The sequence below is a fragment of the Myodes glareolus genome, chromosome 25 (genome assembly GCF_982192425.1).
Source record: "Myodes glareolus chromosome 25, mMyoGla1.1, whole genome shotgun sequence".
Lineage (NCBI taxonomy): Eukaryota > Metazoa > Chordata > Mammalia > Rodentia > Cricetidae > Myodes > Myodes glareolus.
The window spans coordinates 3502399-3516877 of NC_142050.1; the positions used below are offsets into that span (position 1 = coordinate 3502399).

The following is a 14479-nucleotide window of genomic DNA, read 5'->3' on the forward strand; positions in this document are numbered from 1 at the left end:
CAGTGCAAACTAGTGCTGAAAGCTGGGCACACGCTGTCTTTCTCTCTCAGCTTATACCTAGTCCGTCTTTGTGGTGCTGTTCATTCCTTTTTGCAAAGTCTCGGAGACAAGTGGAGATTCCATTGGCTTAGAAATATAATTTACTCCCCGGACTAAAAGATGTGTTACGTATACGGGCAAACCAATAGCTGCTAAATTTATGGTAAGCTGTTACAACAATGGATAAAATGAGCAATTCAAACCCTAGTTACTTTCTGACAAGTGAAAATTTTAAGTTATTTAAAAACAATTTTCTCCTGTTATCCTAGAAGCTAAGCCAACTACAGGTAGCAAATCAGCATAACAAATTCTCATTAAAAAGAATAAAATGTCCAAATAGGAGGTCTACTACTTGACATGTGAAAATTCTACCTATGCTTTAGAATAGAAATTCCCTACTCCTCTAGAATTTACCCTAAATATAATAGACAAATAAACAGCTTCACAGATATATGGAAAATGGCCATAAAATAGGCAAAATTTACAAACAGAAGAAATATTATGTGTGATATCAAAATCCTACTTGGTGCTAAAGTACTTTCCCTACCTATACCGCCAAAAACTAAACATGGTAGTAAAGCAAGAAACTGATAGCCCCAGAGAAAACTCTAACAAAAATGGACAAAATGTTCAGATACAAAGGACACCTCGTGAAGTAAAGCATGCATGGGAACAGTGCGCACGTTCCACGCTGACCCTTGTGAAAACCAGGCACAAAATAATCCACACAGGGAAAATCGCTTAGGAAATCTGAAATTCACCTGCATAGTAAAGACCAAGAGAATTTGAGAGTCTTGTCTATCAGAATTAGGACACACAGGGATTTAAAGTATGTTTCAGTAACAACAACAACAACAACAAAAATCTAAAGTGTCTATTAGTTTTGTTTGTTCAGTTAAACATTGTTTTGCTCCTTTAGATAGCAAGAAAATTTTACCTAAATATCTGGCATTGCTTTTTCCATGGGAAAATTATAATTTGAAGCAAAGTGAAATTCTTTTCATAAATTCTTTTTGACATTAAAAACCTCAAGGATATTGATCAGGATTACAGCTACAGTGAGAATACTAAGGCCGGGGAGTCTGCTCAGCTCGTGGGTTTGAAATCGCTGGTGTTAGGGCTGTTCATGTACATCAACCAGAAAATATTAATTTAATATTTTCTTTTAAAGAAAAATGTAAAATTAATGTTATTTGATGCTCAAAATCTACTTACTTGGGAAGAAAACAAAGAGAAAATTAATTTGATCCACTGTTTAATTTTGAGAAAAAAATATATGCAACCCTATGAAAAAAAATGTCTTCTTTAGAAATCTCTGTAAGCATAGAGGTAGTTTGCCTCCCCACAGCAAGGCGAGGGTGTCACAGGTGATCCTGATCACCTTTACTAAGGCTCTTTCTGGAATTTGGACAATGAATAGAATAAGTATTATTACAAAAATACAAACAAAGCCTTTTTTACTTATTAAGACAAAAAAAATCCTGGTTCAAATTTTGAAATGAAAAATCAAATTACTTTAAACCTTGAAAGACTCGGGTGATTTTTTAAACTTGAATTTCCTCATATTTTTAATCCATGCTTGCTATAAATCTCACTTAGGAAAAAGCAAAGCTATCAATGAGCAGCTAGGTGAATTAACTTCGTATGAGAAACAACTGCAAAGCACAAGACAGTCCCGCTGCCGCCAGAACAGCGACTGTTAAATAAACATTCTTTTAAAAATCCTGGAATTAGTCTGTCTCACAGAAGAGGATAAACATTTTTAAATTCAAAAAACATGATTATGTTCATCCAGCTTCCTAGATAAATGCCTTTTCCTGCTGGAAATCTACACTTCCTCATTTCTGTTTCTGGGGGTCAACACTTAATTTCTAATAAGTTGGTTCCCAGTAAATCAATGAGTTTTTGCTTAATGCTAAAAAGCTGAATGCTTTTTGTATAGCGCAAGGTCCCTTCCACCTTGTGGTGCACAATGAATCAAAGTCTCGCTTTTTTTTTTAAGGGAAAAAGCTGTAGGAATCTTCCTGAAATGCACCGAGTTTTAGTCTGGAAAGACAAATATCTTTCATCTGTGGTGAATAAATCCAGCTCAGTTGTAGCCAATTTGATTTTTAACTTTAACTTTTTGGACAAAGATTTAGCAACAGATTGTCAATTTTCTCAGCACCTAACATTTTGGGCAGCTTAGGTGGTAATCCACGTTGTTTTATTTCGCCTCCTTTCTCTTCAGTATTTGAGTGATTTGACCCTTTGCAAGTTTCCAAAACGTTCCAAACAAAAATTACAAGTTTATATGTACCAAGTCAAGCAAAGGTTTGGAGTTGAGTTTCAGCAACCTGTTTCAAAGGTTTAAGCGTGCAGTTACTGCGCTCAAAAAACATTCATTCACCCCCCAAGATTTAGAAAAACATAACGGCGCGGGGAGAAAGCCGAGGTCTCTGTGTAAACCTTGTAATCACCACCAACAGTCCGTAGCTGAGCCCTCCAAAGCACCCACAGCTGTTTTCAATTGTTCTTGCCTTTCCCCTCAAGAATGTATTCAGTAGGGCAATGGGTGCTGTTTGCAGCATCTCTGGCCCCCAGCCATGGTTGACCCTGACCTGGACACCTTTGGCTCCCAGCATTTTATGATTCTTCTTCCCTGTTTGGTAAGACCTAAGAAAAAACAGGTTTGCGCCACCAGGAAATAATGTTTTAAAAAGATTGGGGGGATTTCAGTCTTTTAAATGTCATATTTCGGTGGTCTCTCTCTCTCAATCAGATTCCCGAAAGGGAGAAAAGACGTGCATCTTTTCCCGAAAGGAAGAAAAGATGTGGTGTGAGAAGAAAGCAGCTGGGCAGCCATGTCCTTTGGCTTGCAGTAGGCCAAGGAATCTCAATTGTGGGGTAAAGACCCCCACCCCGATGGGCAAGAACCCCAGGTCTTTGCTTCAGGGATCAGAAGATGTCCACCACCAGGGTGGGGGTGGAGGTGGGGAGGAGGAGGGGTGCTCACAGTAGAAACTGGAGACGGATTCCTGCCCTGCTGGACAGGGAGGGGCCGTGGGGGTGCAGAAAGAAAGAAAAGGCCAGGGGTCAAGCCTGGGGAGGGACCCACTGGGCCCGGGAAGTGGGTTTCAGCATGCCCAAAGAGTGGGGTGCTGTGGGGCATTAGGAGTAGAGAGGGGCTAGCACCCTTTGGACGCGCCCTGGTACCCCCCCGAACCCGAGTGGGGGATGGGGAGGCGACGGCCTGTGGTCCCCCAAACCTCCATGTCGCGCGCAGGCCACTAACCTGTCAGTAAGAATGTGCCAGTGGTCGCGGGGCTCATCTTGCGTGTCCCCCGACCCTTTCCCGTCCAAGCACAGGGGTCTCCCAGCTCCCACCACCACGATAATAGCATTCTTGGCCTGCCTAGGCCGGCTTCTCCCCTCCCCTCCCTTTCTTCTTTCCTCCCAGCTTGGCCGGTTCAGCATCGGTACCGTGCACCCCCCATCCGGGCCCATGCTCCCCCTAGCGGCGGGCCAACGCAACGCACGCCGCACCCCCCATCCCCCCAGGCGCCCGCCCACGCAGCCCCCCCTCTCCGCCCCCGCAAGCCCGCGAAGCACGCTGGGATTTGGCGCCCCCTCCTTGGAACACACTATATAAGGCAGGCAGTCCGAGCTCTCGGCACACGCGTTTCCAACTTCGGTTGGTGTGTGTCGAAGAACCCAGAAGAATCCTGACGGCGACCTGAGGAAAGCAGCCCAGCAGAGACGGTCCACCGAGCCTCGCCTTGGTCCGCTGCGCGACTGCGGTCCGGAGCTTCTCCGGACCGCGGTCACCAGTGGACCGTCGCGGGCCAGGTGTGGGACCCCGTCATCCTTCCCGGCTTCGCAGAGGAATCCTCGAGTGGTGAGTATGCGGTGATGATTATTTTTAACGATCACACGCAATCCCCGTTTTTTCGGGAGCTGCGGGAGATGAAGTAGCGCCCCGGAATATCTCCTCGCAAATCTTTTTTTTTTCCACGCCTTCAGTGGCCGGACCAGAAGACGCGAGTGTGGAAAGCGAGCCTTCACGGCTTCGGTTTCCACGACCCGCATCCAGAATTGGTCAGTAGACGCATGAGCTGCGGACAGTGATGAGCTGCAGACGCACATGAGCTACAGACCGAATTGCAATTTGCTCCTGAAATGCGCTGCAAAGTGACGGCTCTGCAACTCTTCAGCGCTTCAATGCGCTACAAACGGATAAGCGCTTCACTTGCGCTGCAGACGGGCGCTTCATGCGCTACTGCGATGAACTAATAGGCGCTTCATGCGCTACGAAATACTAATGGGCGCTTCATGCGCTAAGACTTGATGGGCGCTTCACGCGCTTTGATATACTAATAGGCGCTTAATGCGCTTCACTGTACTAATGGGCGCTTCATGCGCTGCAATGTACTAATGGGCGCTTAATGCGCTTCAGTTTGTACTAATGGGCGCTTCATGCGCTGCGATGTACTAATGGGCGCTTTTTGCGCGTCTGTGCACAAACATGCGCTTCACGCGCAACAAATCTGCCCGAACAGCGGCGATCCGCGACGATCCGCAACCGATTCGTGCTTCACGCACTGAATTCTGAGCTCTAGGAGGGTAACCAAATACGAACGCACAAGAAAAATGAATTTACAAATGCGTCACAACCTGCTGCAGAGCCATAACGCTCTCCTGAGCCCCAGAAAAAGTGGTTTTGGAAAGACGAGGGAGAAAGTACAACTCTCTCCTTGGAGCGGGGTACAAAACGCGGTTCGCCCTTTGAAAAAGCTCCCCCCCCCCAAAAAAAATTCTGTTTTTCTGTAGGACAGCTAGTTGCGTGATGGTGGGGTAGACAAAATGGAGTCCTGGGCTGCAAAAATTAGTGTTTAAAATTCTGCCCACACCATTCCTGCTCTGGCAGTAGAGTGAAGGGGTTTTGGATTTTGAAAATGGCCGAATGGGCTGCCTTGTCATGGTGATTGATCGAGGTGACGATGCAGTTGGCTTGGTGGCGCAGATAGGCCTACAGCAACAGTTTGTGCAAACTGGTTTGCTGCGTGGGTTTGAGGCCGAGGGGAGGGGGTGGCTTGCTCTTGCTACCATGGACGGAAATCGGGAGCTTGGGAGCTGGTGGGGGTGGTCTGGGGAGGTGGGGGGGCGGGGGGAGGCGCGCAGACACTCTGCAGCCCTGTAGCAGCCAGTCTCAGACCTGCCCCTCCCCTCCTAGCCTGCCTCTGCAGAGTCGAGGCCTAGCGCCTTGCCCGCGCCTCGCTGGTCACGCGCTTTTCCAGAACATGCTTCCACAGGCCCAACCTCCCAAGTGCTGATGCCATAGAGCCAGCCTCCCAGCCCCGCCCAGGGCCCGCCTCCTCTGACGTAACCTGCTCAGTCCTGCCCAAGGCCCGCCTCCTCTGAGGCGGCCTCCTGGCCCCTCCTGAGGCCCGCCTCCTTTGACGTGGCCTGCTCAGCCCCGCCCAAGGCCCGCCTCCTCTGAGGCGGCCTCCTGGCCCCTCTTGAGGCCCGCCTCCTTTGACGTGGCCTGCTCAGCCCCGCCCAAGGCCCGCCTCCTCTGAGGTCCAGGCCCCGCCTCTCTAATGTCTGACTCCTCCCAGAGCTCCTTCACTGAGGAGGCTTGGAGCCCCGCCTTCCCCGCATCCTGCCTGCGCATGCGTAGTGTGGGCCCCAGCCCCTCCCCACAGGCTTGCCTCTACTGCGCAAGTGCGCCAAACTGTCTGAGCCTGGCTGTACAGCCCCGCCTCCCTGCGGTTTCAGTGTTGCGCAGTTTTGATTTTTGTCCACAGGTGTCTAGTAAATATAAGAATAATAAGAATAATTAGCAACAATAATAAGTATACTTGGCATGCATCAGCACTTTTAATAAGTGCTTTGCATTATTAAATAAAATGATCCCACAATTAAAACTGATAGTCGGATATGGGAATTCTAAGAAGACCTGGCTGATGCCTTAAAGCAATTAAGCCAATTATTTATTTTAAATTAAAAATTAAATTTAAAATATTTTCATATTTAATTATTTTCTTAAGACACCATTGGACTTCCTGGAATTGAATGCTTTGGTGAATACAGAAACAGGAGCATCTTGAACTGTGTTTCTTAGGAGTTTGAAGTGGCATTGGTTTATGGCTTGGCCTCTGAGGAAGAAGTTTGTGAGCATAAACATTTCAGTTTTTTGGTTTTTCCATAAGAATTCTAGGTGATTAGCTCTGCCTGACCTGCCTATATACAGTAAACTGTGCTTGGCACATAGTAGGCATTCAGTAACTGTTGAATGGCCAGAGTAAATTATTGTCTTGCTGCTGGCCTTCAGGTTTTTGAGTTTTTGGTCCTTTTCCTGTGGTGCTTTGCTGCCCTGAGCTGCGTTGCTGGCCACTCTCTCGCACATTTAAAAAGTGAGTTTTTGAGTTCCAGTAAAGCAAGCTGTAATTATAACGTGAAATAAAATTATATTCCAAATAATTAGCTTTTTTCATAAAAAGCTAATTATTTGTTATTGCAAGTAATTAGCTTTTTTCATAAAAAGCTAATTATTTGCTGTCCCAAGGAATTAGCTTTTTTCATAAAAAGCTAATTTAAATTTGGGGCAAGTGGGTTATTAATGCTACATGTTGACATTTAAATTTGTGTGATGTCACAGAGTGGTTACACTACAAGACAGAGATTGTTTCAACTGGCTTAATTAAACATCTGTAATTTACAGAGAAGCCAAATAGAAATGTCTCTTAATTAATGAAGAAATTAAGAAAACTGGTTCTATATATTACAAACCATGAGCCAGGATTTTGTTAAGGGGCATTATAGGGCTCTTGCCCCCAGCTTTCACCTTCCTAATGCCCCTCCTCTAAGCTATGGGAAGTACACACTTATAATTACAGCTTGAAATGCTTTGGGAGTTTTATCTGCCTATTAAAGAGGTTCAAAACATTGGAAATAAATACATGCAAATTAGGATTTGCATTTTACATAATAATAAGAAAAGGACATTTAAAATTTAAAGCAACTAAGAGTTGTTTATTGGTGTTTCTTTTCCTGATGAGACATTTATATAAGATTATTTACTATTATTGTCCTTTGATGTGTTTGGGGGAATTAAAGAAGAGTTTGAGGAAGTCATTGTAAAGACCTAATAATTAATCAGATATACTTATTTATTTCTAAATAGACTAAAATGTAATTATCGTATGTGAAGATGGTACCTGTCTCAGGTAGCTTGGCTTATGCAGTGTGACCTTCCAGTTTTCAGGAATGGGAGAGTTGAGCAAACCCCACTCCTAATCCAGCCCCTTAAAAGAAATAAATCAAATTAAAATTAAGTCAAAATTTGTGCTGCCCCAATTGCTCTCCAAACATTTCATTACTTGTTTATAATTACTGTTTAACTGTTTTCCCAGGGCCCTATTACTTTTCTGATTAAACTACTCTTTTTTGCAGTAGAGCCCCACCCCAAAAATGCAAGGCCCCCAGTAGGGTAAGCCTAGGGTCTAGGAGTGAGGAAGGTCACAAATCTTAAAAGTGGTGACCTCACAGGCCAAATAAGGCCTTTAATTTGTTTAGCTAGTACTGTATTATTAAAAACCAAAAGTGCCCCTCTGAGTGTCCTGGTGGGAGGGGCACACTTCTCCAAGGTACATGGGTACAGCCCCCCTGAGTGTCCTGATGGGAGGGGCACACTTCTCCAAGGTACATGGGTGCAGCCCCCCTGAGTGTCCTGGTGAGAGGGGCACACTTCTCCAAGGTACATGGGTGCAGCCCCCCTGAGTGTCCTGGTGGGAGGGGCACACTTCTCCAAGGTACATGGGTGCAGCCCCCCTGAGTGTCCTGATGGGAGGGGCACACTTCTCCAAGGTACATGGGTGCAGCCCCCCTGAGTGTCCTGGTGGGAGGGGCACACTTCTCCAAGGTACATGGGTGCAGCCCCCCTGAGTGTCCTGGTGGGAGGGGCACACTTCTCCAAGGTACATGGGTGCAGCCCCCCTGAGTGTCCTGGTGGGAGGGGCACACTTCTCCAAGGTACATGGGTGCAGCCCCCTGAGTGTCCTGGTGGGAGGGGCACACTTCTCCAAGGTACATGGGTGCAGCCCCCCTGAGTAGCCTGGTGGGAGGGGCACACTTCTCCAAGGTACATGGGTGCAGCCCCCCTGAGTGTCCTGGTGGGAGGGGCACACTTCTCCAAGGTACATGGGTGCAGCCCCCCTGAGTGTCCTGGTGGGAGGGGCACACTTCTCCAAGGTACATGGGTGCAGGCCCCCTGAGTGTCCTGGTGGGAGGGGCACACTTCTCCAAGGTACATGGGTGCAGCCCCCTGAGTGTCCTGGTGGGAGGGGCACACTTCTCCAAGGTACATGGGTGCAGCCCCCCTGAGTGTCCTGATGGGAAGGGCACACTTCTCCAAGGTACATGGGTGCAGCCCCCCTGAGTAGCCTGGTGGGAGGGGCACACTTCTCCAAGGTACATGGGTGCAGCCCCCCTGAGTGTCCTGGTGGGAGGGGCACACTTCTCCAAGGTACATGGGTGCAGCCCCCCTGAGTGTCCTGGTGGGAGGGGCACACTTCTCCAAGGTACATGGGTGCAGCCCCCCTGAGTGTCCTGGTGGGAGGGGCACACTTCTCCAAGGTACATGGGTGCAGCCCCCCTGAGTGTCCTGGTGGGAGGGGCACACTTCTCCAAGGTACATGGGTGCAGCCCCCCTGAGTGTCCTGGTGGGAGGGGCACACTTCTCCAAGGTACATGGGTGCAGCCCCCCTGAGTGTCCTGGTGGGAGGGGCACACTTCTCCAAGGTACATGGGTGCAGGCCCCCTGAGTGTCCTGATGGGAGGGGCACACTTCTCCAAGGTACATGGGTGCAGCCCCCCTGAGTGTCCTGATGGGAGGGGCACACTTCTCCAAGGTACATGGGTGCAGCGCCCCTGAGTAGCCTGGTGGGAGGGGCACACTTCTCCAAGGTACATGGGTGCAGCCCCCCTGAGTGTCCTGATGGGAGGGGCACACTTCTCCAAGGTACATGGGTGCAGCGCCCCTGAGTAGCCTGGTGGGAGGGGCACACTTCTCCAAGGTACATGGGTGCAGCCCCCCTGAGTGTCCTGGTGGGAGGGGCACACTTCTCCAAGGTACATGGGTGCAGGCCCCCTGAGTGTCCTGATGGGAGGGGCACACTTCTCCAAGGTACATGGGTGCAGCCCCCCTGAGTGTCCTGGTGGGAAGGGCACACTTCTCCAAGGTACATGGGTGCAGCCCCCCTGAGTAGCCTGGTGGGAGGGGCACACTTCTCCAAGGTACATGGGTGCAGCCCCCCTGAGTGTCCTGGTGGGAGGGGCACACTTCTCCAAGGTACATGGGTGCAGCCCCCCTGAGTGTCCTGGTGGGAGGGGCACACTTCTCCAAGGTACATAGGTGCAGCCCCCCTGAGTGTCCTGGTGGGAGGGGCACACTTCTCCAAGGTACATGGGTGCAGCCCCCTTGAGTGTCCTGGTGGGAGGGGCACACTTCTCCAAGGTACATGGGTGCAGCCCCCCTGAGTGTCCTGGTGGGAGGGGCACACTTCTCCAAGGTACATAGGTGCAGTCCCTCCCCCATTTCCTTAACTCAAGTCTCTTTTTAAATTATCTTTTATAAACAATGAGATATTTGGCAATGTCAATACAAATGGCATATTGATTGCTGATTTCCTAATGCAATTTCTGTCCTATAATTAATTGTCTTTTGTAAGTGTTAATGCCCACCAGACTTGGCTTCAATAAAGCCCACCCACCCCATTAGGTTGTGTACCTTCCTGACCTGGGTTAGGCTGCACCAAGCCATGCTGAGACCATCTTAAGGAAGTTTTTAATTTCTGTTTTGAAATTGTTATTTTCTAGATGACAGAAGTCACACTTTAATCACCAGACCAGTGCTTATTTTTTTAGAGGAGAGATTAAAGCAATTTAATTAAAAAGTATTGTTTTGTTTTGACTATGGTCTTTGTTACTAATATACCTATCTTTAAAGAATTGGGAATGCCACAGGTCAAGGTGTCTTCTAACTTTTAAAAACTTGAATATTATTAGTTATGTGTTTTAAGTGATTAAGCAGAAGTGTTAAACCTGTTAAAATGGCACACTAATCCCTGTCCTTTAAGGACCTTGTGTACTCTACTCATTGGAGAGACCTCAGGACAGTTTGGGACAAAGGGAAAAAGACTGCAGGTGGTTGTCGCAGGGGAGGGGGCCTAAAAGATGGGAGGTGGGAAAGCAGGGGGATTGGACATAGCAGGGGAGGGGGGAGAAAGCAGAGGGATTGGACATAGCAGGGGAGGGGGCGTAAAAGATGGGGGGGATGCAGGGGGATTGGACAAGGGTGATGAACAGGTGTCATGTGGGATGACAGTTTTCCTCTTTTTTAAACAATATTCTATTGATTAAAAATTAGCTGCTTTCCACCTAACTTTTCTAATTAACATTTTTTAATCTTTTTTTTGTTTCATAGAATTTAACAGTACCCATTTTCACCTTGACTGATCAGAGAAAAATAAATTTAAAAAGTATTTTTAAACTTTTGTTTGTTCAGAAGTTTTAAACTTTATGTCATTAAACTTTCATTGAACTTTTTAAATTAAAAGTTTGTAACTATTAAAAAGTTCAAACTTTCAAAAACAGAACTTTAAAACTTTCTGAAGTTTCAGGCTTTAAACTTAAAAGTTGTTTGTAGTTCAAACTTTTAAAAAGTTTTTTTAACTTCAGTAAACTTAGTTAAACTTTTAAAAAAGTTTGCTAACTGTCCAATTTCAAAGTTTGTAAAACTTTAATATCTTATTCTTTACTATAACTACTTTAATTTTCCCAATTTGAGATTTGAGATCCTTATTAATCCATAATTATCTAATTGTACTTAACTTTTTTTTTTTAGGAAGTACACTACCTCATTATGAAAACATTTCACCTCTGCCCCACCCATATCCACTCATCTTTTTGAAGTCCAGGTCTATCCCACCTTAATTTTCCAAGCCTGTGGGTGGGCCCTACCGAAAATCTCAATTAAAATCTAAAGGCTACACTGGTGACCTGTAGTATAAATAAACTTCTGTATTTCTTTGACTAATTTTAATTAATAAATATAATAAAGTATATTTTTAAGTGTCTAATTCTGAGTATCCAAGCTGCTATACTTATAGCCCCTTCCCACTTATAAGAAAATTACCCTTTTTAAATTAATAAACTTATTATCAAGCTAACAGGTATAATTCAGTGATTTATACATTATTTAATTAAGTCATAATTAAATTTGTTATACTATTACCAGGCATCACTAAGAAAAGATGTCTTATTGTATAGCCTATTTCTTCCTAGGAGGCATCAATTAATATTTGATTAATGATTGCTTAATAAGGTAAACTGACATCCCTGTGTACTGTTCAGTGCCATTTCTGTCCCATAGACAATTCTGAGTACATTTCTTGTGGTCATAAAAGCAATTAGAAAGCCTTGTGTTTGTGATAGTGGTTGGTCGACTTCATAATTAGACCTTCGGTGTTAAGTGTGCACGTCTGCTGTGACCTTTGGCCAAGTGTGTACTTGATTTTTTTCAGAGCTGGTGAATACAGGCATTGTGGTTCTGATACCCACCTCTTTTATGTGTGTGGTTTCTTATTGATTAGAGTATTAGTTGTTTTTTCCTAACACCTTTATTAATAAAAGGTATGGTGTTGGAATTATTTACATAATGTAGAATCATTTTGCATAATTTATTTCCTATTTATCTTTGCCTTGGAAATTTCTTGCTGTGTAACCTCTATACAAAAGGAGTTGTTTACAATTGTGTGCTTTCCCTTAGAGCTTGTAAAGGTGACTGGGCTTCTGATAAAGGTCATGTATTAATTATAAGGAGCAGGTGACTTTTTTATGAGAACAGTCATTTGGATGTCTGGACATTGAGAGGTGGTATGCTTTTTATTATTTTGTGAGTGATTTCTTCATCCTCTTTTAAGGGTCTGTGTTCTGTTGACTAATTATCAACTGATAATTATCAAAAGAGATTTGAAAAACTAAATGCTTGTTTATAGCGACTGCTTTGGATGTATATGTTGAATGTATGCTTTTGCTGTCATTTACAGGAACAAGCGTGTTTTGAAAACGAAGAGGAGCCGCCGACCACGAGGGGCACCCTCCCCAGAGTGAGGCAACACCTGGGAGGTTCCCTCCCACCACCACCATGGCTGCGGCGGGTGGTTTCGACTGCCCGCCCCCTCCTCCTCCTCCTCCCCCCAACAACAACAACAACAACAACAAGCCCAAGAGCTCCAGCGTGCCCAACAACAACCAGCGCCGCCGCCGCCACCACCACCACCACCACCACCACCGTGGTGAGACCTCTGAAGATATCAGCAGCCTCAGAGCACAGGTGGTCAGGCCGTCCCCGAGGAACAACAGCCTGCACCCCCAGGTGGACATATTCACAGGCCATAACGGCGGTCTTCGCAGTCTTCGTGATCACGTAGAAGTCGAAGTTGAACCAGAACCTGAACAGGTTCATTTCCACATCCCTGTAGAAGACAGTGAAGATGACCTTGAGCTCCAGGGTGCTGCAGCGGCCGCTACTCCAGCAATCTTCTTTGAGGATGACTGCCTTGAAGACCTTCCTGAGAAGTTTGATGGCAACCCTGACATGCTGGGTCAGTTCATTTCCCAGTGCCAGCTCTTCATGGAGAGAAGCACCAGAGATTTCTCTGCTGATCGTATCCGTGTATGCTTCGTGACAAGCATGCTGACCGGCCGAGCCGCCCGCTGGGCTTCTGCTAAGCTGGAACGATCCAGTTACCTGATGCACAACTACCGTGCCTTTATGATGGAGTTGAAGCATGTCTTTGAAGACCCTCAGAGACGTGAAGCTGCCAAGCGCAAGATCAGACGTCTGCGCCAGGGCATGGGATCTGTTGCCGACTACGCCAACCATTTCCAGACGGTTGCCCATGATCTGGATTGGAATGAGCCTGCTCTAATTGATCAGTTCCTTGAAGGCCTCGGTGACCAAATGCATGAGGAGCTGTCTCGCCACGAGCTCCCAAGCACCCTGTCGGCTCTGATCAGTCTTGTCATTCACATTGAGAGAAGACAGGCCCGTGCTGCTGCTGCTCGCAAACCCCGATCTGATCCACCCAGGGCCCTAGTGATGCCTCAGAACCACCATCCTGATCCTACTGAGCCCGTGGGAGGTGCCCGCATGCGCCTGACCCAGGAAGAAAAAGAAAGACGCCGCAAACTGAACTTATGTCTATACTGCGGCAGTGGAGGCCACTACGCTGACAACTGTCCAGCGAAGGCCTCCAAAAATTCACCGTCGGGAAACTCCCCGGCCCCGCTGTAGAGGGACCTTCAGCGACAGGGCCAGAAGAAATAAGGTCCCCACCCCCCGAGGCTTCGACTCCGCACCTGCAAGTGATGCTCCAGATCCATATCCCGGGCCGACACACCCTGTTTGTCCGAGCTATGATTGATTCTGGCGCATCCGGCAACTTCATCGATCAAGACTACGTCATCCAAAATGGGATTCCTCTAAGAATCAAAGAATGGCCAATCATGGTGGAAGCGATAGATGGGCATCCTATAGCCTCGGGCCCAATTGTTCTAGAAACACACCACCTGATTGTTGACCTGGGTGACCACCGAGAACTACTGTCTTTTGATGTGACTCAGTCTCCGTTCTTTCCCATTGTCCTGGGAATTCGTTGGCTGAGCACACATGACCCTCACATTACCTGGAGCACTCGCTCCATTGTCTTCAACTCTGATTACTGCCGATTTCGCTGCCGGATGTATTCCCAGATACCTCCTGCTCTGCTGCTACCACCTTATCCTCCACATCCACCTTTCTTCTACCATGTGGATGGATACAGAGTTTTCCACCCTGTGAGGTATTACTACGTCCAGAATGTGTACACACCTGTGGATGAGCACGTCTACCCGGGTCACCGGCTGGTTGACCCCCACATAGAGATGATCCCTGGAGCGCACAGCATTCCCAGTGGACATGTGTACTCATTGTCTGAATCTGAAATGGCTGCCCTGCGAGAATTCGTGGACAGGAACGTGAAGAATGGACTTATGACTCCGACCGTCGCTCCCAATGGAGCCCAGGTCCTGCAAGTGAAGAGAGGGTGGAAACTCCAAGTCACGTACAATTGCAGAGCTCCACACAACTGCACAGTCCAAAATCAGTACCTTCGCATGACTCTTCCAAACATGGCGGATCACGCACACCTGGCAACCTATGGTGAATTTGTCCCTCACGTTCACGGATACCACCACCATCATCACCATATCCCTGCCTATGCCACCTACGCAGGTCATCAAGTGATGTTTGCATGGTACCCAGTGGGACGAGATATACATGGAAGAATGATCCTCATGCCTGTTGTGATCACCTGGTGTCCACATTGGTACCGCCATCATCCTCATCCGGTACCCC

The 14479-nt window shown here is 47.0% G+C and overlaps 2 protein-coding genes across 10 annotated transcripts in view; one reads left to right on the forward strand and one right to left on the reverse strand.

The window, feature by feature from the left end:
• Positions 1-3488, reverse strand: part of Sgce (sarcoglycan epsilon) — a 69778-nt gene extending 66290 nt beyond the window's left edge. For 4 of the 9 annotated variants that reach the window (XM_085683773.2, XM_048436916.3, XM_048436897.3 and 1 more), the window contains exon 1: positions 3314-3486. In XM_085683773.2, coding sequence (XP_085539899.1) covers positions 3314-3422 — 109 coding nt within the window. In that variant the 5' untranslated portion in view covers positions 3423-3486. Of the gene's footprint in view, positions 1-3313 lie in introns of all 9 variants that reach the window. The other 5 variants (XM_085683775.2, XM_048436887.3, XM_048436906.3 and 2 more) reach the window with 3 other exon arrangements.
• A 199-nt stretch (positions 3489-3687) lies between these two features.
• LOC125402274 (retrotransposon-derived protein PEG10) lies at positions 3688-13378 on the forward strand. Its single transcript, XM_048436954.3, has 2 exons — positions 3688-3916; positions 12129-13378. Exon 2 carries the CDS (start codon positions 12227-12229, stop codon positions 13376-13378), a length of 1152 nt encoding a protein of 383 aa, XP_048292911.2. The 5' UTR covers positions 3688-3916; positions 12129-12226.
• The last annotated feature ends 1101 nt before the right edge of the window (positions 13379-14479 follow it).